Genomic DNA, 26,374 nt, shown 5'->3' with positions numbered 1-26,374 from the left:
CCGGTGGGAGGAGCCTCGGGGGCATTGCACCCCCCGAGGGGCGAAAGGCGAGCCCGGATCCGGCTGCCGAGCGATGCCTCCCGCAGGAACGACCGCGGCGCCCGCTTACGACGCCGTCCGGCCTCTCGGTGGGTGCGGGTAACGTGGGTGGAGGGGGGGGGGCTGTTTTGGATGGGGGGGGTCCTCCAAAAAAAAAAAAGGAGGGGGTCTTTTCCCTTCCCTCCCCCCCAGCTGGGAAAGTTTGCAAAGTTGGCTGCTTTGCAATGGACTCAACAGAGGGGGGAGGGGCGAGTGGGGTGGGGGAAGGATCGGGAGACCCCCTCCCCAAATTTTTTAATCCCTCTTTTTCCTTCCACCGACCCGGAGGCGGGGATTCTCCCCCCCCCGCCCTCCCCGATTTGTCTTTCTCGTTGCCTCCCGAGCAGCCCAAAGGCGGCCCAGCTCTTGGGAAGGGAAATGGGGGGGTCGGGGTGGTGGTGGTGCGGGGTCTTGGACTTTCTTGGCTAAAAGGGGTCCGGCCGGTTTCGAGCGAGTCTTTTTTGGGGGGGGGGTCAGGGAGGGGTTGATGCCTTAATCGGGGCAAGGATTAGTCCAAACGCCCTTGGAGATTTCCCGCGGTTCCTTTCCCTTCTTTCTTTCTTTCTTTCTTTCTTTCTTTCTTTCTTTGTTTCTTTCTTTCTTTCTTTCTTTCTTTCTTTCTTTCTTTCTTTCTTTCTTCCCTTCTTCTCCTTCCGTTCCTCTATTCTTTCTTTTATTCCCTTTTCTCTTTCCTCCTCCTCCTCTTTCTTTTTCCCTTCCCCTTCTTTCTTTGTTTTTCCTTTTCCTTCCTTCCTTCCTTCCTTCCTTCCTTCCTTCCTTCCTTCCTTCTTTCCTTCCTTCCCTTCTTCTTTTCTTTCTTTTGTCTTTTCTTTTCTTTTCCTTTCCTTTTTCCTTTTCCTTCCCTTCCCTTCCTATTTTTCATTTCCTTTTCCCTTTCCGTTTCCTTTTCCTTCCCTTTCCTTCCTATTTTCCCTTCCCTTCCCTTCCATTTTTTTTCCTTCTCTTCTCTTCCCTTCCCTTCCCTTCCCTTCTTTTTCCTTCCCTTCCCTTCTTTTCTCTTCTCTTCTCTTCCCTTCCCTTCCCTTCCCTTCTTTCCCCCCTTACATAAAAGGCAAAGCAAAAGTTTTGCAGCTGTTGGCCCTTCCGCACGATTATGTAATACCTCTCTGGAGTTTATTTGAATATCCCGAGCCTGAGTTGTGAGAGAGGAGTAGTAGAGTAGTAGAGAGAGTAGTAGTAGTAGTAGAGTAGTAGTGGGATTGCCTGGCTGCTTGGTACACAGTAGTCCCAATGGCAGGAATGTTTGCAGGGCTCACCCACAGCCCTCCAGGTCTGCTTTTCGGTTAGGTGAAGTTGTGATTTCAGACAGCTACAAATCTTTATCGGTCGGCTGCAAGTTGGTTTCATCCTAAAACGGGCCTTGGGTTTCTGTTTTTCCAGTTCCTAGAAGAAGAAAAAAACACACATTTTTTTAACATGCCTTTACAATTTGTCCGATTCTACTGCTGATGTTTTGAGAAAGGGAGAAAAATACAGACTACAAAATGACAAGAGTTGGAAGGGACCTTGGAGGTCTTCTAGTCCAACCCCCTGCTCAGGCAGGAAACCCTACAGTACTTCAGACAAATGGTTATCTTCTTAAAAACTTCCAGTGTTGGAGCATTCACAACTTCTGGAGGCAAGTAGTTCCACTGGTTAATTGTTCTAACTGTCAGGAAGTTTCTCCTTAGTTCTTGTTTCTCTCCTTGATGAGTTTCCACCCGTTGCTTCTTGTTCTACCCTCAGGTGCTTTGGGGAATAGCTTGACTCCCTCTTCTTTGTGGAAGCCTCCTGAGATATTGGAAGCCTGCTATCCTGTCACTTTTAGTCCTTCTCTTTGTTAGACTGGATATACACACAGTCCTCGACTTACAACGGTCCATTTAGTGACCGTTCATAGTCCTCGACTTACAACAGTCCATTTAGTGGCACTGAAAAGAAGTGACTCGGGACCGTTTCTCATGCTTACGACCTTTGCAGCGTCCCCCAAGGTCATGTGATCAAACTTGGCAACTGATTCACATTTATGACCGTTGCAGTGTCCTCGGGGGTGGGGGTGGGGTGGGGTTGAGAATCATGAGATCCCCTTTGTGCGACCTTCAGTGAGGAAGGTCAGTGAAGAATCCAGATTAACATCATAACCCTGTTCCTAAAGTCACAAATGCAACGATTTGCTGAACGAATGTGGTGAGGAAAGTCGTAGAACGGAGCAAAACTCACTTAAACAACAGAAATTTTGGGCTCGATTGTGCTCGTAAGTCGAGGACTACTTCCGCCCAATTCCTGCAACCGTTTGTCATTATATTTTACCCTCCGGACCCCCTCATCATTTTTGTTGCTCTTCTCTTCTGCGCTTGGATGAATATTCGTCCAATTTCCCCCTATTACTTCTGGGGCATTTTGGTACCCAGATGGGGCATAGGCCACTACTTACAATGCTCTCGAGTCTATCCCTAGGAAGCTATAGCCTTAGTATAGTTAATGGGTATAGTGATGATAATAAATAGTAATAGCAATAGTATAGTAATAGTAATAGTAATAAATAGTAATAGCAGTAGTAATAAACAGTAATAGTATACATAGTATATTAATAATATAGTAATAGTAATAAATAGTAATAGTATAGCAATAGTATCACAGTAATAGTATAGTATAGGTAATAGGTATAGTAATAGTAATAAATAATAATAACAAATGGTATAGTAATAAATAGTAATAGTATAGCAATAGTATTGTATAGTAATAGTTTAGTAGTATAGGTAATAGGTATAGTAATAGTAATAAATAGTAATAGTAAATGGTACAGTAATAAATAGTAATAGTATAGCAATAGTATCGTATAGTAATAGTATAGCAGTATAAGTAATAGGTATAGTAATAAATAGTAACAGTAAATGGTATAGTAATACATAGTAATATAGCAATAGTATCGTAAAGTAATAGTATAGTAGTCTAGGTAACAGGTATAGTAATAGTAATAAATAGTAATAGTAAATGATATAGTAATAAATAGTAATAGTATAGCAATAGTATTGTAATAGTATAGCAATATAAGTAATAGGTATAGTAATAGTAACAGTAAATGGTATAGCAATACATAGTAATATAGCAATAGTATTGTATAATAATAGTATAGTAGTCTAGGTAATAGGTATAGTAATAGTAATAAATAGTAATAATAAATAGCTTGACATAGTGTAAGCCGCCCTGAGTCTTCGGAGAAGGGCGGGATATAAATGCAAAAAAATAAATAAAAATGATATAGTAATAAATAGTAATAGTATAGCAATAGTATCGTAAAGTAATAGTAGTGTAGTGTAGGTAATCGGTAAAGTAATAGTAATAAATAGCAATAGTAAATGGTATAGTAATAATAAATAGTAATAGTATAGCAATAATATCGTATAGTAATAGTATAGTAGTTGTCAGCGTTCCAGAAAATCCCTCTTGCAGAAGAGACTCCGAAGCAAACATCTTTCGAAGTTCTTTTACTAGCATAGGTAAACTGGCACAGTTGGAGGAAATCCGAATCTGGGGATCCGGGTTCCTCCCTCAGTAATACAAACTCCAAAATCCCCACCCTCATGACCCCTCTCGGGACATCACTCCGGCCACTCCTTCTCCAGACCTGACCTTGACCGCCAGGAACAATGTTGTTATGTCTAATAATCCCTTGTACCCTTGTACCACCACCCCTTTCTCCTCCTTTCCCACACAGGAGAAAGTGGCAGCGTGTGGAAGCCTTCGGCCTAGCATGGCTTCCAAAGCTGACAGTAGTATAGGTAATAGGTATAGTAATAGTAATAAATAGTAATAGTATAGTATATAGTATACTATAGTGATATAGGTATAGTATAGTAATAGTATGATTTAGTATAGTATAATATATAATTTATAATGTAATATAATATATAATACAATATATAGTTTATATAATATAATATCATATACAATATATAATATACAATAATAATTTGATCGTTTGAAATATACCCAGCAGGTAGCAGCTTGCACTGAAAATCTCATGGACAGTTAGTTCTTGTGTACAGTTCCATCTCATGCAATAGCTTGCAACCGCTGCTAATTAATCTACTTTTGTTTAGGAATTTTCTCCACCTAATTGCATCTCACAAGATTGTTTGGGAGTTGCACAAAAGAAAGGTTAAAACGGTGGCTGGAAGGAATATGCTTTGTGTTTTTAATACAGCCTTGCAACGTTGGAAGTTATTTAAGCGAGTCAGGGCGGCAGAAATAAGGTTGGAGATAGAAGGATTAACAAGTTCTGCCAAAATTCCTCATTCTTCAAATTCTTCTACATTGTTCACCACAATGTTGAATAGTTTCATTACATTAATGGAAATATTTTTGGATCTCCCCAAAAAGTGAGGTTCATAAAATGTATACAGTTTGGATGTGCATTTGGAAGGATTGAAAGAAGTTCATTCTTTGATTAATTTGGTTTAGTGAGATATTATTATTATTACTATTACTATTACTACTACTACTACTACTACTACTACTACTATTATTTACTTCTCTTTCTGCATTTCTTGCGTTACACATTCTTTTAAAATTTTTGGCAGCTAGTCAGCAGTTCAAATCCCTAGGTCAGTTCTCCTGCGTGAGCAGTGGGCTGGACTAGATGACCTCCAAGGTCCCTTCCAACTCTTGTTACTCTTAATATCCTGTTCTGGAAATAGCTGTAACTGACTGTGAAAACTGTAAGCTTCCCCAGACATTCTTCATTCATCTCTTTTGCTCAAGTTGAGTTCTGTGTGGTTTGAGTTTTTGTTGTTCGTTTTTTTAAAAAAGTCCCTTTAGAGTTTTGTCACTTTTTTAAAACGATCTTGGAAAACTTGTTTGACTTACAAAAATTCATTTAATGACCGTTCAAAATCATAAGAAAAAGTGACTTACGGCCGTTTCTCACACTTACGACCGTTGCAGCATCCCTGAGGTCATGTGAATCAAAATTTGGATGCTTGGCGACTGACTCACACTTATGACGGTTGCAGTGTCCTGGGGTTACGTGATCCCCTTTTGCCAGATTCATGCAATATTACTAACTTACCAACTGCGGTGTTTCACTTAACAACCGTGGCAAGAAAGGTTGTAAAATGGGACAAACCCCGCTTAACAAATGTCTCACTTAGTGACATAAATTTTGGGCTCGGTTGTGGACTGCTGGTACTTCCTCTGAATTTGGAGGCAACAAGTACATGTTTCCACAGAAATTGGGTAAATACGGTACCATGAAAAATATTTATTTTCTAATAGGGCTTCTAGTCCCGTAGTAACTCCGTACCGGTCCTCATTTCAAAATTAAAAGAGAAAAAAAAAACCTGTTAGCCTGTCCAGTTCTTGCTTAAAATTCAAAATCCTATTTTTTCTTTCTTTCTTCGCTTTTCCACAAGGCACTAATTTTTCAGTTAAAACCCATATAATTTTTTTTTTATTTGCATTTATTTTATTTATTTATTTTTTATTTACATTTATATCCCGCCCTTCTCCGAAGACTCAGGGCGGCTTACAGTGTATAAGGCAATAGTCTCATTCTATTTGTATATTTACAAAGTCAACTTATTGCCCCCCCAACAATCTGGGTCCTCATTTTACCTACCTTATAAAGGATGGAAGGCTGAGTCAAACTTGGGCCTAGTGGGGCTTGAACCTGCAGTAATTGCAGGCTGCTGTGTTCTAATAACAGGCTTCTTACCAGCCTGAGCTACCACGGCCCCTTCTCCGAAGACTCAGGGCGGCTTACACTATGTCAAGCAATAGTCTTCATCCATTTGTATATTATATACAAAGTCAACTTATTGCCCCCAACAATCTGGGTCCTCATTTTACCTACCTTATAAAGGATGGAAGGCTGAGTCAACCTTGGGCCTGGTGGGACTTGAACCTGCAGTAATTGCAGGCAGCTGCTGTTAATAACAGACTGCATTAGCATTAGCAGTCTGAGCCACAGAGGCTCAATAATTAAATGGAAACATTTTGCTATTCCGTTTGGCAAAAGGGGCATTTGAAATCCAGAGATTGAGTAAATCTTACCTCACAAAGAGTTAAATCTCTAGAATGACCTCAGTTGGATTGAGATGGTCAGCTTTAGAGAATGAATGAATGAAGGAATGAAGAAAGAAAGACAGACAGACAGACAGAAAAAAAGAGAAAGAAAGAAAGGAAAGAAGGAAAGAAAGAAAGAAAGAAGAAGGAAAGGAAGCAAGGAAAGAAATGAAGGAAGGAAGGAAGAGAAAGAAAGGAGAGAAGGAAGGAAAGAGAGAAAGGGAAGGAAGGAAGGAAGGAAGGAAGGAAGGATTGGCAATAAATCTAAGAGGTCAGTTTCCAGAAATCAGATTTAAAAATAACGATAATAACAATGTTTGTTTTTTTTACAGGTAAAGCTAACTGATAAATGATACAGGTCATAAAAATAGAGATAAATAAATAAAAGATAAGACAAGGATTTGTCAACAAGAAGTTATGGTTGGCCCAAAGGTGCTTTTTACAAGAGGCAACTGGGCTTCCTTGTTTGTTCTTCGAAGACGTTTCGCTTCTCATCCAAGAAGCTTCTTCGGCTCTGACCGGATGGTGGGGAATGGAAGGACCATCCGGTCAGAGCCGAAGAAGCTTCTTGGATGAGAAGCGAAACATCTTCGAAGAACAAACAAAGAAGCCCAGTTGCCTCCTGTAAAAAGCACCTTTGGGCCAACCATGGCCTGGATAGCTGAGAATCTCCACAGACTTTTAAGTAATGGATGGAGAGAAGCAACCTAGAACGAAGGAGTAATTTCTTACTCTTAAAATAATTAACCACTGAAACAATTCGCCTCCAGAAGTTGGAGGTTTTTATGAAGAAGTTGGACAGCCATTTATCTGAAATGGTAGAGGATCTCCTGCTTGAGCAGGGGGTTGGACTACATGACCTCCACGGTCCCTTGATTCTATATTCTATGTAATTAGGAAGCCCCAGTACTGTGCGAGCTTTGAAAAATTTATTTTTGTAGGGGCTAACACTCATTTTTTTTTTGAGATTCAGTTTGATCTGGAGGTTAAGGACAGAAGGCCAAGAAAGGAAACCTAAATTCCTGCCTTCACTTTTGGAATTGTCAAAGCCAACTGGATGATTTTTATTCTCTTGGGGGGTTTAGGAAAAAATTTACGACAATCCACCCACAAAAATGTGGCCAACAAAGCTCCAGTAATCAACACCCACCCACACCCACACTATCCAATATTGGTTGTTGTTGTTTTTTTAAATGATATTCGGTCTTCATTTTTTCCCCTTATTTACACAGGAAACAGGACAAAAATGATTAGTAACCACATTTGCTGCCACGCAAAATATAAAGAATATTACTGTCTTTTACTCAACCAAGGGGCATAATAAATGTGTATGTGCTTGTTTTTTTAATGCATCTTTTTTTTAAATCTCGTGTTCTTTTGTTTGTTTGTTTTTTTTATTGAAAAAGTTTTAACAAACAAAAACATTTTCCCCCTTTCCGCCCCCTCCCTCCCTCAAACCCCCCTTCCCCCGTCCCTTAACCCCCCCCCCCCCCCCCCGCCGCTTCCCGGGTCAATCACAAGGTATTGTTATACATAAACCAAACATAGAATAAAATTTTCCCTTCTAATCCAATTTTATTTATTTTATTTATTTAATCAAATTTTTATACCGCCCTATCTCCCGAAGGACTCAGGGCGGTTTACAGCCCGATAAAAATACAAATATAATACAAGATAAAACACTAATTAAAAAAACTTATTTAAATAGGCCAAAATTTAAAATTACAATTAAAATGATAAAACCCCATTAAAATTAAATTTAAAAATTTAAATTCTAGTCCAGTCCTGCACAAATAAATAGGTGCGTTTTAAGCTCGCGGCGGAAGGTTCGAAGGTCAGGAAGTTGACGGCGGAAGTTGAAATTAACCTCATCCAAGTCTTTTCATTGCCTAACTCCCCCATTACATAAAATAATACATCCTAATTATTCAAAGGCAATCTGATATCTCTTCATCTGATATCTATTTTGAAAATAAACAATCCATTTTTTCCATTCAATTAAATATCTTTCCTGCGTATTGTCTTTCAAAAAAGGCTGAGATTTTAGCCATCTCAGCCAAGTTAGTAACTTTCAATATCCATTCTTCTATTGTAGGTAACTCTTTTTTCTTCCAATATTGTCCAGTCAACAGCCTTGCTGCTGTTATTAAGTTCAAAATCAATTTAATCTCAGTCACTGTACAATCCGTTATAATTCCCAAAAGGAAAAATTGTGGCAGGAACTTTTGTTTGTTTTTTGTTGGTTGGTTCCTGTTACAATTTTTTTGGGAAGTTTTGTATTTTCACTTTTTATTGAACAAAATATAAATGACACTAAAAAAAAAAGAGAATATTACTGTATTTTATAGCTTAAACCTTTGGCCTAATAGGAAATTGACTAATGCTGGGTGGATGATGGATTCCAATGACACATTTTCTGATTCCCCTTGTAGGATTTGAATATTTTATTCATCACTCGCTTTTATTTTTCCTACACAGGAAATAATATACCATGTGACTCTTATTTAAAAGAAAACTTCCTTTTTTATTTACATGGTTTCGTTTTCTTCCTCTGATTTTTCTTCCTGGGTATTGCTTTTCATTTTGCTTTCCCCAAAAGAAAATTCTGAGAAAAAAAATTCACTTTGCATTTAGAAAGCATTTGAAAGAAAATACTTGTGTTGTGAGGAGTTTTTGTGCTGTTCCGGAACTATTTAAAGTGGTTTTAATGATGAAGTTGTGATTTTTTTTAAAAAAAAGTATAATCTGTTCTGTAGAATTTTGTTTGGATAATGTCTGGGAAATTGGAGACAAGGGGTAGCCAAGTTTATTCAGATTAACATTAAATGCAATCTCTCATTATCCCAAAGGTGGTTTTTCAAATGGCAACTGGATTTTCCCCCCCCTCCTCTGAAGATGTTTCGCTTCTCATCCAAGAAGCTTCTTCGCTTCTGAAGAAGAACTGAAGAAATTCTTCAGTCAGAACTGAAGAAGCTTCTTGGATGAGAAGCGACATGTCTTCGAGGAAAAACAAAGTCCAGTTGCCTTTTGAAAAAGCACTTTTTCAAGGGCCTCTGTGGCTCAGACTGGTAAGACAGTCTGTTATTAACAGCAGCTGCTTGCAATTACTGCAGGTTCAAGCCCCACTAGTCCCAAGGTTGACTCAGCCTTCCATCCTTTATAAGGTAGGTAAAACGAGGACCCAGATTGTTGGGGGCAATAAAAGTTGACTTTGTATATAATATATAATATACAAATGGATGAAGACTATTGCTTAACATAGTGTAAGCTGCCCTGAGTCTTCGGAGAAAGGCGGGATATAAATGCAAATAAAAAAAAAACTTTTGGGACAACTATGACTGAGACTCTCCATCGACAATCACACATAAGTTAGTTCAGATTTTTATTCTGAGTCAGGGTCACGCATACATTCTGGAAATGCAGAGGACTATTTATAGCAGCCTGCCTTGTAAAGAGTTGGTGACTTTTATTTTTATTTGTGTATTGTCCTTTTCCAAGCTTTGAAGAGGAATTTGAAATCCTGCATGCCATGCATAACTCTTTACAAAGGATGTGAGGACACATTCATTCTCTTTAAAAATTACAATTCAGAATTTTGACATAGTCCAAATGAAGTTAGGATAAGCAGGGAAACAATTTGCACTAATCGCCACTGAGCCTACGTTGCAGAGTTTTAGGAAAAGTGAATCTTGGGGGTTTATGTCCGTTTTGTTTTTGGAAAATAAAGAATTGCTAAGAATGGGATTTAAATGGCCAAGACGATCGCTTCGAGATGGAAAAGTGAATTACCCAAGGAGGGATGAAGGGAAGGAGACAGAATTCAGATTCCGGAAAGTAGAAAACATGAATCTTAAGGCAGTCAGTTTAGTATAATGGTTAAGGAGTTGGCCTAGAAACAGGGAGACAGTGAGTTCTAGTCCTGCTTTAGGCATGAAATTCAGCTGGGTGACTTTGGGCCAATCACCAGGAGACGGTGAGTTCTAGTCCTGCCTTAGGCATGAAAGACAGCTGGGTGACTTTGGGCCAGTCACCAGGAGACAGTAAGTTCTAGTCCTGCTTTAGGCATGGAGTCAGCTGGGTGACTTTTGGGCCAATCACCAGGAGACAGTGAGTTCTAGTCCTGCTTTAGGCATGAAAGCTGCTGGGTGACTTTTGGGCCAATCACCAGGAGACAGTGAGTTCTAGTCCTGCTTTAGACATGAAAGCTGCTGGGTGACTTTGGGCCAATCACCAGGAGACAGTGAGTTCTAGTCCTGCTTTAGGCATGAAAGCTGCTGGGTGACTTTGGACCAATCACCAGGAGACGGTGAGTTCTAGTCCCGCCTTAGGCATGAAAGCTGTCTGAGTGACTTTGGGCCAATCACCAGGAGATGGTGAGTTCTAGTCCCGCCTTAGGCATGAAAGCTGTCTGAGTGACTTTGGGCCAATCACCAGGAGATGGTGAGTTCTAGTCCTGCCTTAGGCATGAAAGCCAGCTAGGTGACTTTGGGCCAATCACCAGGAGACGGTGAGTTCTAGTCCTGCCTTAGGCATGAAAGCTGTCTGAGTGATTTTGCACCAATCACCAGGAGACAGTGAGTTCTAGTCCTGCTTTAGGCATGGAGTCAGCTGGGTGACTTTGGGCCAATCACCAGGAGACAGTGAGTTCTAGTCCTGCCTTAGGCATGAAAGCCAGCTGGGTGACTTTGGGCCAGTCACCAGGAGACTGTGAGTTCTAGTCCCGCCTTAGGCATGAAAGCTGTCTGAGTGATTTTGCACCAATCACCAGGAGACAGTGAGTTCTAGTCCTGCTTTAGGCATGGAGTCAGCTGGGTGACTTTGGGCCAATCACCAGGAGACAGTGAGTTCTAGTCCTGCCTTAGGCATGAAAGCCAGCTGGGTGACTTTGGGCCAGTCACCAGGAGACTGTGAGTTCTAGTCCCGCCTTAGGCATGAAAGCTGTCTGAGTGATTTTGTGCCAATCACCAGGAGACAGTGAGTTCTACTCCCGCCTTAGGCGTGGAGTCAGCTGGGTGACTTTGGGCCAATCACCAGGAGATGGTGAGTTCCTCCTTAGGCACTGGATAAGTTTGGACCAGTCAGCCCAAGTCATTTGAAAAGGTTGTTGGGAAAACAGAATGAGGAAACAGCATTAGTCTGCTCGTTGCCTGGAATTACTTATAAAGTAATAAAAGATAGATAAAAATCAAATAAATAATGAGTGGGAAGCTAGGGAGCAGTTTGAAGGAAGTAAGCAGAAATGGATGGCTACAGCAGGTTTTTAAGTAGGGATGAAGGAGCTAGGAAAGGAAAGATAAAACAAATTGAGAAATAACTAGTTTCCTCTGAAAGCTATGAAAACAGAGAGAAATCTTGCTGGACTGGCTTGAATTTTTAAAATTTTTAATTGATTTTATGGGTTTTAAATTTTATAAATTTTACAGGGTTGATATTGTATTTTAAATGGGGCCAATTGAATAAGTTTTTTAATGGTTGTTTTTAGCATTGTATGTGTTGTTTTTTGTATTTTATTGTGGCTGTAAACCGCCCTGAGTCCTTCGGGAGAAGGGCGGTATACAAATTAAAATAATATTATTATTATTATTATTATTATTATTATTATTATTATTATTATTATTATTATTATTATTATTATTAAATTACATTTAAGATTTAGTGACTGGTATAGCAAATGGTATACTCAGTAGTCTTCAACTTACAACAGTTCATTTAGTGACCATTTGAAGTTACGAGGGTGCCGGAAAAAGTGACTTACGACCATTTTTCACACTTACCGACCGTTGCAGCGTCCCTGTGGGTCGCGTGATCAAAATTCAGATGCTTGGCAACCGACCCACATTTACGACGGTTGCACAGGGATCCCCTTTTGCGACCTTCCGACAAGCAAAATCAACCGGGAAGCCTGATTCAACTTAACAACCAGGTTACTAATGTCATCACTGCAGTGATTCACTTAACAACGGTGGCAAGTAGTCGTAAAATGGGGCCAAATCCACTTAACAAATGTTTTTGCTTACCGACAGAAAAGTTGGGGGCGATTTTGGTTATAAGTTGAGGACTACTTGAATGTAACTGAAGTGGTGTAGGTGTTTCCTGCCTGGGCAAGGGGTTGGACTAGAGGATCTCCAGGGTCCCTTCCAACTTTGTTGTTGTTGTTGTTATTTTGGATCCAAAAGAAAGGATGGGTTGCATTTTGGTTTTCAAGCTGAGCATCGAATTGCACTAATCAATACAGTAAAGTAGGTAAATGTTTGATTTTTTTTTTTGGTGGGGGGGTTATCCTTTATCGTAATGACAAGGAAAAAGAAAATTCTTTGGCTGGTTCTCAAAGGAAACAACCAAAGGACAGCTTAGGTTCCTACTGTCCATACAAAAGTCTTGTGGATTTCAAGAGGAAATCCCAACTTCCTGGATTTGTCGGATCTTGAATAGCAAATTCAGCAGAAACAGGAAGGTGTAAAATAATGCATTTTACTTACGTTCTGATGCAAGTCGGAAATCGATCTCATCTCTGGGAAGTCCCAAATCACAGCTTATTGGACATGATTGAAAAGACTCCGAACAAAATAGTTTTTTTTCTTTCTTCCCTCCCCCTTCTCTCCTCTCCTTTCTTTCCCCTTCTCTCCCTCTTTCCTCCCCTCCCTCTTCCCTCCTCTCCTCTCCTTCCCCCTCCCCTCCCCTCCCTTCCCTGTTATGGAAGTGATCTGACATCATGTTTAATTACCCAAACGCATCATTTGGGAGGAAATAAAGTGCAAAGAAACAATTTACTGGTGTCTGTAAAGTCCCTAACTTAGTTCCTTACGCTTGCTAGTTTATTTATTTTTTATTGGATGTTCAGTTTGTTGTTAGTAAAGATAATTTTTATTAACTTTTTTTTGTTTTTTGTTTGTAAAAAGCCATAGCAAACACCATTTGGTAGGGTGGGTTACCGTATTGGGCTCCCTGGGTGACTTTAGGCCAGTCCAACATGTGTCACAGTGTTTTTTTTTTTTTAATTTTGTTGTTTTGGTGAAGAGGTAGGGATAAAAGGAAGGGATCTCCCTCCATCTAAGTTACCGTGAACTTTGGGAGAAGGGACCCCCAACCTGGCCCTTCAGGTCTTCCAAGGATGCGCCTGTTCTTGATTCAAGGTGGAATCAGAGATTAAACCTGGAATTGTTCTCTGCTATTTATCATTTGCTGAATTGGAATGGCTTAGTGCAGGAGGTGGAGAACTTGGCCCTTTTATGACTTCTGGACTTCAACTCCCAGAATTCCTGAGCCATAATGAGAACATGGTCCTTATTTATGATTTCTGGACTTCTCAATTCCCAGAATTCCTGAGCCAGCATGGGAACGTGGCCCTTATTTATGACTGGTGGACTTCAACTCCCAGAATTCCTGAGCCATAATGAGAACATGGTCCTTATTTATGATTTCTGGATTCCAACTCCCAGAATTCCTGAGCCATAATGAGAACATGGTCATTATTTATGACTTCTGGACTTCAACTCCCAGAATTCCTGAGCCATAATGAGAACATGGTCCTTATTTATGACTTCTGGACTTCAACTCCCAGAATTCCTGAGCCATAATGAGAACATGGTCGTTATTTATGACTTCTGGACTCCAACTCCCAGAATTCCTGAGCCATAATGAGAACATGGTTGTTATTTATGACTTCTGGACTTCAACTCCCAGAATTCCTGAGCCAGCATGAGAAGTCTACAAGTCATAAATAAGGGCCATGTTTCCATGCTGGCCCTAATGACCAGCTCAGTGGGCGTGGCCATGTTGGGCGTGGCCATGAGGTGTGACAGGCAGCACTCGGCCTCCTGCAGCCTCCTGGGAGCAAAAATGGGCCGGGTGGGGTGGGCTCACCGTACCCCCTTGCACCCCATTTTGGGCCTAGTAGGCCTCCTTGCACTTAACTGGGAGGCAAAACGGGATGTATGGGGACTCCTGGGAGGGGCGGCAATTTAACAACCGGTTTGTCCGAACCGGCTGAATCCTATCTTGCTTGTTCGCAGTTCTTTTATCAGAAAGGAAAGAAAAGTTCTTTAGATGTTTGACCTGTTGCGTTGTCCAAGGGTAGAGTGGACTGACACGGTGGCCTCTTTCGCCGTCTTGTTTCCCTAGGAGCCCCAGAAACCTTGGCAAGCCACGGTTTTGGAAACGCGACCAATAAATCGGAAAACGGCTCTTCCAAAGATGGAGGAGGGAACCTTGAATATATCGCCTATTTCCTGATCCCGGTATTCTTCCTCATGGGGCTGTTAGGGATTTTAATTTGCCACGTGCTGAAGAAAAAGGGCTATCGGTGTACGACGGAAGCGGAGGAAGAAGATGAACAGCTGGGGGAAAAGATAGGTAAGGAAGAGCTATTTTTAAAAAAAAAAAAAAAAAAAGTTGTTTTTGTACTCATACAGGAATAGAGGAACAGTTTTGGGTTTTCCTGAGTTCCAGGTTGCTTCTCTCCTTGATGAGTTTCCATCCGTTGTTTCTTGTTCTACCCTCAGGTGCTTTGGAGAATAGCTTGACTCCCTCTTCTTTGTGGCAACCCCTGAGATACTGGAAGACTGCTATCATTTCTCCCCTAGTTTGTTAGTTCTTTCGTTCTTTCTTTCTTTCTTTCTTTCTTTCTTTCTTTCTTTCTTTCTTTCTTTCTTTCTTTCCTTCCTTCTTCCTTCCTTCCTTCATTTCTTCCTTTCTTTCTCTTTTTTCTTTCTTTCTTTCTTTCTTTCTTTCTTTCTTTCTTTCTTTCTTTCTTTCTTTCTTTCTTTCTTTCTTTCTTTTTCTGCTTGCCTGCCTGCCTTTCTTCTCCCTCCGTCCCTCCCTCCGTCCCTCCTTCCTTCCTTCCTTTCTTTTTCTGCCTGCCTGCCTTTCTTCTCCCTCCTTCCTTCCTTCCTTCCTTCTCTCTCTCTCTCTCTCTTTCTTTCTTTCTTTCTTTCCTTCCTTCCTTCCTTCCTTCCTTCTTTCTGCCAGCCTGCCTGCCTTTCTTCTCCCTCCTCCTCCTCCCTCCTTCTTCCTTCCTTCCTTCCTTCCTTCCTTCCTTCCTTCCTTCCTTCCTTCCTTCTTCCTTCCTTCCTTCCTTCCTTCCTTCCTTCCTTCCTTCCTTCCTTCCTTCCTTCCTTCCTTCCTTCCTTCCTTCCTTCCTTTTTTCTGCCAGTCTGCCTGCCTTTCTTCTCCCTCCCTCCCTCCCTCCTTCCTTCCTTCCTTCCTTCCTTCCTTCCTTCCTTTCTTCCATCCATCCATCCATCCATCCATTACCTACTTCCTTCAATCATTTGCCTTATGGTTTAACTTCCAGCACCCTAATCATCGTTGATGCTCTTCTTTGCACTCCCCCCCTCAAAAGAACGGAGAATTACAGAGTTGGAATGAAGACCTGGAGGTCTTCTAATCCCAACCCCCCCTGCTCAAGCAGGAAACCCTAGACTATTTCAGACAAATGGTTGTCCAGTCCCTTCTTAAAAGCCTTCAGTGATGGAGCTCCCACACAACTCTTAGAGGCAAGCTGTTCCACTGGTTAATTGTTCTCACTGTCAGTAAATTTCTCCTTAGTTCTAGGTTGCTTCTTTCCTTAATAGGTTTTTCATCCATTGCTCCTTGTCCTGTCTTCAGGTGCTTTGGAGAATAGCTTGACTCCCTCTTCTTTGTGGCAGCTCCTGAGATATTGGAAGACTGCTATCATGTCTCCCCTAGTCCTTCTTTTTATTAAACTAGACATACCGAGTTCCTGCAACCGTTCTTCATATGTTTTAGCCTCCAGTCCCCTAATCATCCTGGTTGCTCTTCTCTGCACTCTTTCTAGAGTCTCAATATCTTTTTTACATCGCGGTTGCCAGATAGGAGAAATAGGAAGAAACGATTCTTTTGCCTTTATTTTTTTAGTGGGTTTTTTTTTTCCAGCCATACCAATTTTCGATAACAATCTACCCCTCTTCAACCAGTTTTTCAGAGATAGCGATTTTAACCTCCGCTTCGTTTATCGTTGCTTTCCAGGAACCAACGAACAAAAGTTACTTTTTTGGTTTTTGTTTTTTTTACTTTTAGAATTGAACGACAGCATCAACGAAAACAGCGACACTGTGGGACAGATAGTCGATTATATCATGAAAAACGAAGGTAAGGGACCTCCCAAGTTTTTAGAAACGACGCTACAAATTTATTGGGCATTTGAGCTCTTTTAGTGTCTTGGGAAGGACCGTGAAGGGATGAAATCCAGCATTTTCATTCGCGACGTATAATTCGTTATTCAGGTTTATAGATGAAAGAATACATGGATTTTTAAACACTCGCTTCTGTTCGTGTGCAAATTGCTTGTAGCCAAAAGTACTTTTTGAAGAGTCAAACCTAGGGGTGAACTGCTCCCGGTTCGGACCGGATTGGCTGATCCGGTAGCAATGGCAGGCGGGTGGTTCGGAGAACCCGTAGCAAAAATCCCTGCTCCCCCACCCCCATGCCCAGCTGAGCCACGGGATCATCGGAGCCTTTTTCTTTCTTTTAAAAGCATTTTTTAAACAACCTCTTCAGCCAAAGACATTGTAAAAAAAAATGCTTTTAAAGGGTTAAAACAAGGCTCTGACGATCCCGGTTGAGATGCCTGATGTCAGAGGCTTTTTTTAAAAATATTTTTAAAAGCATTTTTTTAAAAGGTGAAAACGCTGAAGCATGCTAAGCAAAAAATGGGGAGTGTAGGCAAAAAATGGGGGGCTGGGGGGTTCGTTTGAGAGAGAGAAAGAGAGAGAGACAGAGAAAGAAAGACAAGAAAGAAAGAAAGAAAGAAGAAGGAGGGAGGGAGGGAGGGAGGAAAAAGGACAGGAAGGAAGGACTACAAACCTGGCACTAGACGCAGCTTCAGAGGATAATCCAGGGCTGGAAGGGACCTGAAGGTCGTCTAGTCCAGGGGTCTCCAACCTTGGTCCCTTTAAGACTTGTGGACTTCAACTCCCAGAGTTCCTCAGCCAGCTTTGCTGGCTGAGGGACTCTGGGAGTTGAAGTCCACAAGTCTTAAAGGGACCAAGGTTAGAGACCCCTGATCTAGTCCAACCCTGCTCCAGCAGGACATTATTAGTGAGTTTATGTCTTTTGATCCCCCAGTCACATAGCCACGCCCACTCAGTCACATGACCCCCCCCCCACCAAGCCGCGCCCACAGAACCCGTAGGAAAGAAATTTAGATTTCACCCCTGGTCAAAACCTTAACGGTGAACAGGGTTGTCATGTCCCCAACACATCATCCGTCATGCATGAGGGAAAGATTGGAAGAGATTTGTCAGAATTCAGAATTGGTCAGAACCAAAGCGTCAAATGAAACATACAGAAAACCATGACACACACACACACACAACACACACACACAGATCTTGGAAATCGTTTCAACATTTTCTGGGTGCAAATATAGCATGGCTGGTCTTCAGTGACTTTTCTCTCAGCCTTCTGACACTTAAAAAAAGTCACTTAATTTGAGGTCTCCCTGACATCTGCTCTTGCCTTCTGGCAGCTCTTCTCATGTGTGCACTAGGAACAGGCTCCTCCTGTTCCTCTGCCTCTCTGCTGTCCGCCTCTGAAGGCTCTGGAGTCTGCACATCGCTCCCAGATGGCCCTGGCCCCATCTCTGCCTTCGATGCAGAGCCCTCGTCCGGGCCTTCTCCTGACTCCAGGACTGGCCCATGGTCCTCCCAAGCCTCCTCACTGTCCGACTCCGCTGCCAGGTCCGCAGGCTGCTGGCAGACCACAACACACCTTTAAAACCTTCTGTTCTTAAAATACTACTTATTAAATACTATTTGCAGGGTGTCCCGTACCACTCAGCTTCCTCCCGAGTAAATGTACAAAGTGTTGTGATTCCAGCCCCCGAACCTGGTCCCATGCCTGAAAGTGACTCCGAGAGTGAGGGGGAAGGGCCGGTAAGGCTTACCTCGGGAGCGCCGATTCCTTTGGCCCGGCTCCAGAAGCCAGAACCAGGCCAGTCGGAGGACGTAATGAGGCCGTCATCCCCTGATTCCTCCCTTCCCCAGGCTACGCCTTCAGACCCAGCTGATAATAATAATAATCAAGCTTGGCTTGACCCGCGCTTCAGAAGATTAGAGAGGCGGTGTCATCAAAGGGAAGGGTGGGGCAGGAGCCCCACCCCACAGGATATATAAGGAGCTTTGGGACTGCTCTCACTCCACGGGAAGCAAAAGTTTAGCTGATCCGTTTCAAAAAGAGCTGAAAGTCTTGCTACGTGAGTCATTTGTTTGAACTTTGGCAGGCAGCTGCGATTTCTCTGCCAGGACTGATAAGAGCTGTGAATCCACTGGCTGAAGGCCAGCTCGTTGCTCCGAAGTGGGGAAGGAGACAGAACACAAAGCGTTGCCCTGAAAAACTTATTTTCTACCAATTCTGCCTCATAAGCAAATGATTCAATTTAGCTCACGGTTTGTGGGTCTTCTCATTCGCCACTTTGCTCAACGGCGGAGTAAAGAATTCGGAACAAAAATATTCAATATGATTTCTAATTTTTGCAGCCAACGCGGATGTGCTGAAGGCCATGGTCGCTGACAATTCTGTGTGCGATCCAGAAAGGTAAGCCACCTCATTGCAGATGCCTTTTCTCTTTTCCTTAAACAGTCTCAAATCAAGTGGAGCGAATAACTCCTGAAATCTTTCCACTGGGAAAGGACGATAGGAAAGCAAAAATAAAGGAACAGGCTTTAAACACCAGGAAGAAAGTTATCCCTGTTAACTCAATCACCATTCAGTTCCTTGGGATTAACGAGTCTGGTTTAAATGAGATGAGGGAGAAGGAGGATACGATAGGTAAGGGTGAGAAAGGAAGGGAACCACAAGGAGATAGACAAGGATGAGGAAGAAAAAGAACTAGAAGAAGATAGATAAGGAGGACGAAGGAAGAGGAGTAGGAGATAGATAAGGACAAAGGAAGAGAAGTAGAAGAGGACGGATAAGGAGGACAAAGGAAGAGAAGTAGAAGAGATGGGTAAGGATGAGGAAGGAAGAGAACTATAAGGAGATGGATAAGGATGAGGAAGGAAGAGAACTGGAAGAGGAAGGAAGAGAACTGGAAGAGGAAGGAAGAGAACTAGAAGAGGATGGAGGAGATGTAGAAGAGGATGGATATAACTATAAGGAGATGGATAAGAATGAGGAAGGAAGAGAACTGGAAGAGGAAGGAAGAGAACTAGAAGAGGATGGAAGAGAACTAGGATGGAGGAGAAGTAGAAAAGGATGGATAAGGATGAGGAAGGAAGAGAACTATAAGAAGATAGGTAAGGAGGACGAAGGAAGAGAACTAGAAGGAGATATATAAGGATGAGGAAGGAAGGGAACTAGAAGGAGATAGATAAGGAGGACGAAGGAAGAGAACTAGAAGAAGATAAGGATGAGGAAGGAAGAGAAGTAGAAGAGGATGGAAGAGAACTAGAAGAGGATGGATAAGGATGAGGAATGAACTAGAAGAAGATAGATAAGGAGAACGTAGGAAGAGAACTAGAAGAAGATAAGGATGAGGAAGGAAGAGAAGAAGAAGAGGATGGAGGAGAAGTAGAAGAGGATGGATAAGGATGAAAAAGGAAGAGAACTAGAAGAAGATAGATAAGGAGGACGAAGGAAGAGAACTAGAAGGAGATAGATAAGGATGAAGGAAGAGAACTAGGAGATATAAGGATGAGGAAGGAAGAGAACTAGAAGGAGATGGAAGAGAACTAGAAGGAGATGGATGAGGAAGGAAGAGAACTAGAAGGAGATGGAAGAGAACTAGAAGGAGATGGATGAGGAAGGAAGAGAACTAGAAGAAGATAGATAAGGATGAGAAAGGAAGAGAAGTAGAAGAGGATGGAGGAGAAGTAGGATGGATAAGGATGAGGAAGGAAGAGAACTAGAAGAGGATGGATAAGGATGAGGAAGGAAGAGAACTAGAAGAAGATAGATAAGGATGAGAAAGGAAGAGAAGTAGAAGAGGATGGAGGAGAAGTAGGATGGATAAGGAGGACGAAGGAAGAGAACTAGAAGAGGATGGATAAGGAGGATGAAGGAAGAGAGCTAGAAGAAGACGGTAGATAAATGTCAATTTCCTTGCCCTAAATGTCAATTTCCTTGCTGTGTTTCTGTTCCAAAAATTAGCCCAACGACGCCAGGCAGCCCAACGAGTCCAGGTTCTCCGTTGTCTCCTGGAGGCCCTTTGTCAAAGCACACTTGCCGAGGACATCACTTGCACACCATTGGCGGGGTGGCCGGGACAGGCGCTTGTTCTCGTTGCAGCCATAAACGGTGGAACCTCTTCAGTCCAAATAAAAGAGCCAAAGAAGCCAAAAGACCCCGACATGGACAGGTCACCGTACTCGCCGTGGGAAGGTAAGTTGGCTTGGTTTCATGAGAAGAGGTGGTCCGGTTGGCTTCCGTTTGCAAGCCGGGAGTAGAGGAGAGAGGAGCCAGTACGAGACAGTTCGACTCAGACTGGATCTACTCAGGTAAAACAGGGATGTATCAACTTACTTTGGTCCAGTGGTTAAGGCACCAGGTTAGAAACTGGAACGACGGGAGTTCTGGTCCCACCTTAGCCATGAAAGGTGGTTGGATGACTTTGGGCCGATCACCAGGAGACAGTGAGTTCTAATCCCGCTTTAGGGATTAGTTCTAATCCCTCCTTAATACACAAGCCCAAGTAGGTAGTAGGAAACTCAGTCAGTGTAAAAATAAACTTTATCCTAAAATAAAGAATAATTTCAACTAAATTAAAGCAAATTCCTCCCAACACAATTCCTCAGTCCTATCACCAACCTTGGTTCAGTTAGGAAAACTGCAAAGGCCTTTCTTGGCAAAAGTTCAGAAGACACCGATACAAATGCAACAAGACGAAGCAATCAACATTGTTTTCCAGCAAAGAGCACAAACGCCGTTGTTGGTCTTTTAAGCCTTATGGGAAGGGCCAATCATCTCTTGGCCCTACTCCCGAGTTGTCCTTTTTTCTTGAGCTGTTCTTGCCATCTGGCAGTTCTTCTCATGCGTGCACTAGGAACAGGCTCCTTCTGTTCCTCTGCCTCACAACTGTCAGCCTCTGGAGGCTCTGGATTCCCCACCTCACTCCCCGATGGCCCTGGCCCCACCTCAGCCTCCGATGCAGAGCACTCATCCGGGCCTTCCCCAGCCTCCAGGACTGGCCCAGCCTCATCGCTGTCCGACTCTGTTGCCAGCTTCGCAGGCTGCTGGCGGACCACAACATTAGGTATGAAAGCTAGCTGGGTGACTTTGGGCTGATCACCAGGAGATTGTGAGTTCTAGTCCTGCCTTAGGCATGAAAATCAGCTGGCTGACTTTGAGCCAATCACCAGGAGACTGTGAGTTCTAGTCCCACTTAAACCATGAAAGATGGCTGGGTGACCTTGGCCAGTCTGTCCCTCTTTCTCAACCCAACTTATTTGTTGTGGAAAAAATAGGAGGTAGAAGGTATATTGAGGATGTTCACTGCCTTGAGTTACTTTTCAAGCAACTTAGAACTAAGGAGAAATTTCCTGACAGTTAGTCATGAATGCTCCAATACTGGAAGTTTTTAAGAAGATGTTGGATAACCATTTGTCTGAAGTGGTGTAGGGTTTCGTGCCTAAGCAGGGGGTTGGACTAGAAGACCTCCAAGGTCCCTTCCAACTCTGTTATTTTCTAAATTCTAAAAGTAAATGAGTGGATGGATGGATGAATGAATGAATGAGAGTGAATGGATGGATGAATGAATAAGAATGGATGGATGGATGGATGGATGGATGGATGAGAGTGAATTGATGGATGGATGAATGAATGAATGAATGAGAGTGGATGGATGGATAGGTGGATAGGTAGATGGATGGATGAGAGTGAGTGGATGGATGGATGAATGAATGAAAGTGAATGGATGGGTGGATGGATGGATGGATGAATGAGAGTGGATGGATGGATGGATGAATGACTGAATGAGAGTGGATGGATGGATGAATGAATGAGAGTGGATGGATGAATGTATGGATGAGAGTGAATGGGTGGATGGATGAATGAATGAGAGTGATGGATGGGTGGATGAATGAATGAAAGTGAATGGATGGGTGGATGGATGGATGAATGAGAGTGGATGGATGGATGGATGGATGAATGAATGAATGAGAGTGGATGGATGGAGGAGAGTGGATGGATGGATGAATGAATGAGAGTGGATGGGTGGATGGATGAATGAAAGTGAATGGATGGATGAATGAGTGGATGGGTGGATGGATGAATGAAAGTGAATGGATGGATGAATGAGTGGATGGGTGGATGGATGAATGAAAGTGAATGGATGGATGAATGAGAGTGGATGGATGGATGGATGAAGGAATGAATGAATGAGAGTGGATGGATTGATTGATGGGTGGATGGATGGATGAATGAATGAATGAGAGTGGATGGGTGGATGGATGGATGGATGAGAGTGAATGGATGGATGAATGAATGAATGAAAAGAGAACAAGCCAAAATAGGCAAGGAGCAGGAATGATTGGATGTTCTTTTCAAAGATACCTTTCTGCTACCGTATCAGTTGCAGTTTTCCATAACATCAACCCTTTTAGATGGTCTCACGGTCCTTTTGCCTTGTTCCAGATTTCGGGTTACCAAAGTGGAACCTAAGGCTGCTGCGAAGGACCGTAAACAATTGGTGTCCGTCAGTGACGTGCCTTCTACTCCACTGAAAGAAACCTCAAAAGAACAGTCAGCTTCTCTTCCTGTCACCCCGGGATCGAAAGAGCCGCCAGAATCGACTCCGACCAAACCGGGAAAGGCTGCGAGATCAGATTCAGGATAGCAAATTTGGGAGCGGAAAGCCATAGCAGGACATGTCAGGTGAGTAAGCTCCAACCAAAACTTTGTCACAAGTTCTAGAAGCCGTTAAAGCAGGGGTGAAATGCTCCCAGTTCGGACCGGATCGCCTGATCCGGTAGCGATGGTGGCGGGTGGTTCGGAGAACCGGTAAAAAAAATCCCTGGCCCCTCCCATGCCCTGCTGAGCTGCGTGATCATCAGAGGTTTTTTACTTTTAAAAGCATTTTTTCTTCGCCCGAAAAAATGCTTTTAAAAGTAAAAAAAAAAAAAGCCTCGGATGATTGTGCGGCTCAGCTGGGATCGCCAGAGGAGCCTTTTAAAAGCATTTTTTCTACAACCTCTTCGGCTGAAGAGATTGTTTAAAAATAGCTTTTTTTTTTTTTTTATTCAAAAAGTTTTACAAAATTTTTTTCCCCCTTTCCCCCCCCTCCTCTCCCCTCCCTTCACAACCCCCCTCCCCCCCCCCGACTTCCCGGAACGGGCACAAGGTATAGTTAAAAATAAAACAAACATATGCTAAAAAAATTTCATCCCAACTTAATTATACCCCTACAATCATCAATTCCTAACTTCCCCCAAAAACAATCAAGAATAATACATCATAATCATTCAAAAACAGTCTGATAACTCTTAGTCTGATATCTACGTTGAATATAGTCAATCCATTTTTTCCATTCCTTTAAGTATCTTTCTTGCGTATTATCTTTCAAAAAGGCTGATATCTTCGCCATCTCAGCCAAATTGGCAACCTTCAATATCCATTCTTCTATTGTAGGTACTTCTTTTTTCTTCCAGTAGTTTAAAAATAGCTTTTAAAGGGTTCTGATGATCCCAGCTGAGCCGCACTTACTATTTCGGGATTATTCGGGTTATTCAGGATCGATCGATCTATCTATCTATCTATCTATCTATCTAATCTCTCTCTCTCTCTCTCTGTGTATATATATATATATATATATATATATTTGTTTTCGTAGGTTTTCACAGGTATATATATGCAGGTTTTGGTATGTTCAGGTCTTTTCCTGTGTAAGATTGGAAGTATTTAGGCAACGTTTCGATGAAATCTCACTCATCATCTTCAGGCTTTGGCTTTGTTCTTATGTGTTCTTTGCTCACATAAGAACAAAGCCAAAGCCTGAAGATAATGAGTGAGATCTCATCAAACGCTGCTCAAATACTCCAATCTTACAAAAATTAAAATCTAAAACTCATATATATATATATATATATACACACACACACACACACACACAAATAAAATCTATATCAGCTAGCTAGCTAGCTATCATTTCTATCTACCCATCCATCCATCTATTCTATCTATCTATTGCCAGCTTGACGCTTCTAACAATCATATTTTTCTCTTTGTCTTCAGCAGGGTTAGAGAAAGCAAGAAAGACCATTGGAAGGGGGAGAAAAAATGATTCCTCAAGCAGGTATTTGTGAACGCCACATCTTGGGCAGCTTTCACTAACCGAATCTCTGCACCGTTGGGCCCCAGATATTTAACATATTGTTAATAACGGACTATTGAATGGCATTTATATATCCGAAGGCTGCCGGAATGTACTGCCTGCAGTTTTACATATGTATGTTTAAAAAAGCCTTTTTTATTTTTTTTTCCCCTGACAAAGCAAGATGAAAAGTCTCAAAACTCCTTTTTTGTTGTTGTTGTTTTCCAAGCGTCTCTTGTTATGTTGTCGCACGGCAGGCGGTCGAAGCCAATTGACCAAAGCAAATAACACAAAATTGTCTATAATCCCATCCTGCTTGTATCTTGAGAACAGGACAAAAAGAAAATGGTGAGCCGTGTTTTCGCCTTAATTGATTGCCGCTGTCCCAACGGCTGCTAACGTAACGCACTTGCCTTAATTACATTTATTCTGCGACTTTACTGTCATTGCTGGTTTGGTTCTCGAAGCCGAATTTAGCGCATTTTGTGGATGTGTCCCGAGAAGTAGTTGGAGGCCAGACGTGCAAATGTAGTCTTAACTTTTTGACGCTGGCGGTAAAACTGTGACAATAAAACTCACAGGCGGTCCTCGACTTACGACGACAGCCGATCCCCAAACTTCTGTCGCTGAGTGAGCAACCGTTCCTGACTGAGTTTTGCTCCCCTCTCTACGATCTTTCTTGCCGCGGTTGTTAAGCGGATGGCTTCAGTTGTTAAATCAGTGACAAGGTTGCTAAATGAATCTGGCTTGTCAGAAGGTCGCAAAAGGAGATCGTGTGAAACATACACACACACACACACACACACACACCCGACGCAACCGTCATAACTGTGAGTCGGCTCCCAAGCGTCTGAATTTTTGATCACGTGACCATGGGGATGCTGCCAGGGTCATGAATATGAAAAACATTTGTAAATTCCTTTTTTTCCCCCAGTGCAGTCATAAGTCGAGGACCATCTGTAATTCTGCTGAGTCAGCTGTGCTCTTTTTCACTTGCCCTTCTACTTGTTGGTGCCAGTATATCTATGGCATTTGCTTAGGGAAAGCATCTTCTGTTGATATTATTCTCTTCTGATATAAGTTATTTTTGCTATCCGTACATTTGGAAATGAAGGGTATGATGGATGATCTCAATGGGTCTTTGTCTAAATCAGAGGTGAGGAATTGGGTCCCCTTTGTGGACTTCAACTCCCAGAATTCGTTAACCAGCATGGCTGGCTCGGGAATTCTGGGAGTTGAAGTCCACCAGTCATAATTAAGGGCCATAGTTCTCATGCCGGCTCAGGAATTCTGGGAGTTGAAGTCCACCAGTCATAAATAAGAGCCATAGTTCCCATGCTGGCTCAGGAATTCTGGGAGTTAAAGTTCACATTTCATAAATAAGAGCCATAGTTCCCATGCCGGCTCAGGAATTCTGGGAGTTGAAGTCCACCAGTCATAAATAAGAGCCATAGTTCCAGTGTAGGCTCAGGAAATCTGGGAGTTGAAGTCCACAAGCCAAAAGAGCCACCATCCCTGCTCTAAATCTTAATCTTGTTCGCCTGATGCTCAGTGGATTGTTATTTAACTGCGAATCCATTCTTGAGGAAGTAACCTGATTGCAAGTATCCTTAAGGTTTGCAACGGTTTGTACTAAAACCAGTTGCATCATTCCCAGCCCAGCTAGAAAACCTTTAAATCAATATTCACGTCTTCAGCAGTTGACCAAAATCTTCGGATTTGCACAAAAGAATCCATGCGCTTGAATAAGTCTTTTTCTCCGTTGGCAGAATATAATGCTGCTGTTTTATCGATCGACTTGTGCAGTTTATCAGCTGCCGAAGCAGACTCATTTTTCACGTGAAATGTAATTTAACTGTGCATTAAATGTATGTTAACCGTTTGGTTTGGTTGTGAGCATTTTGTACAATAGACTTGATCGTTCATTTGGAGCAATAAAAGCAACAAAGCCCTTTTTAAACCGGC

The 26,374-nt window shown here is 42.2% G+C and overlaps 1 protein-coding gene across 2 annotated transcripts; it reads left to right on the top strand.

Moving 5' to 3' along the window:
• RELL1 (RELT like 1) lies at positions 1 to 26,374 on the top strand. Of its 2 annotated transcripts, none has more exons than XM_058193927.1 (7): positions 1 to 128; positions 14,266 to 14,496; positions 16,183 to 16,254; positions 18,642 to 18,699; positions 20,254 to 20,484; positions 22,735 to 22,974; positions 24,334 to 26,374. In XM_058193927.1, the coding sequence occupies exons 1-6, from the start codon at positions 74 to 76 to the stop codon at positions 22,934 to 22,936; spliced, it is 849 nt and encodes a 282-aa protein (XP_058049910.1). In that variant the 5' UTR covers positions 1 to 73; the 3' UTR covers positions 22,937 to 22,974; positions 24,334 to 26,374. The 2 variants fall into 2 exon arrangements, with proteins under 2 accessions (XP_058049910.1, XP_058049909.1); XM_058193926.1 differs by having other exon boundaries at positions 24,331 to 26,374.

The sequence above is a fragment of the Ahaetulla prasina genome, chromosome 8, assembly GCF_028640845.1.
Source record: "Ahaetulla prasina isolate Xishuangbanna chromosome 8, ASM2864084v1, whole genome shotgun sequence".
Taxonomy (NCBI): domain Eukaryota; kingdom Metazoa; phylum Chordata; class Lepidosauria; order Squamata; family Colubridae; genus Ahaetulla; species Ahaetulla prasina.
The sequence above is the reverse complement of the archived record's forward strand: the minus strand, read 5'-3'. Positions and strand labels throughout refer to the sequence as shown.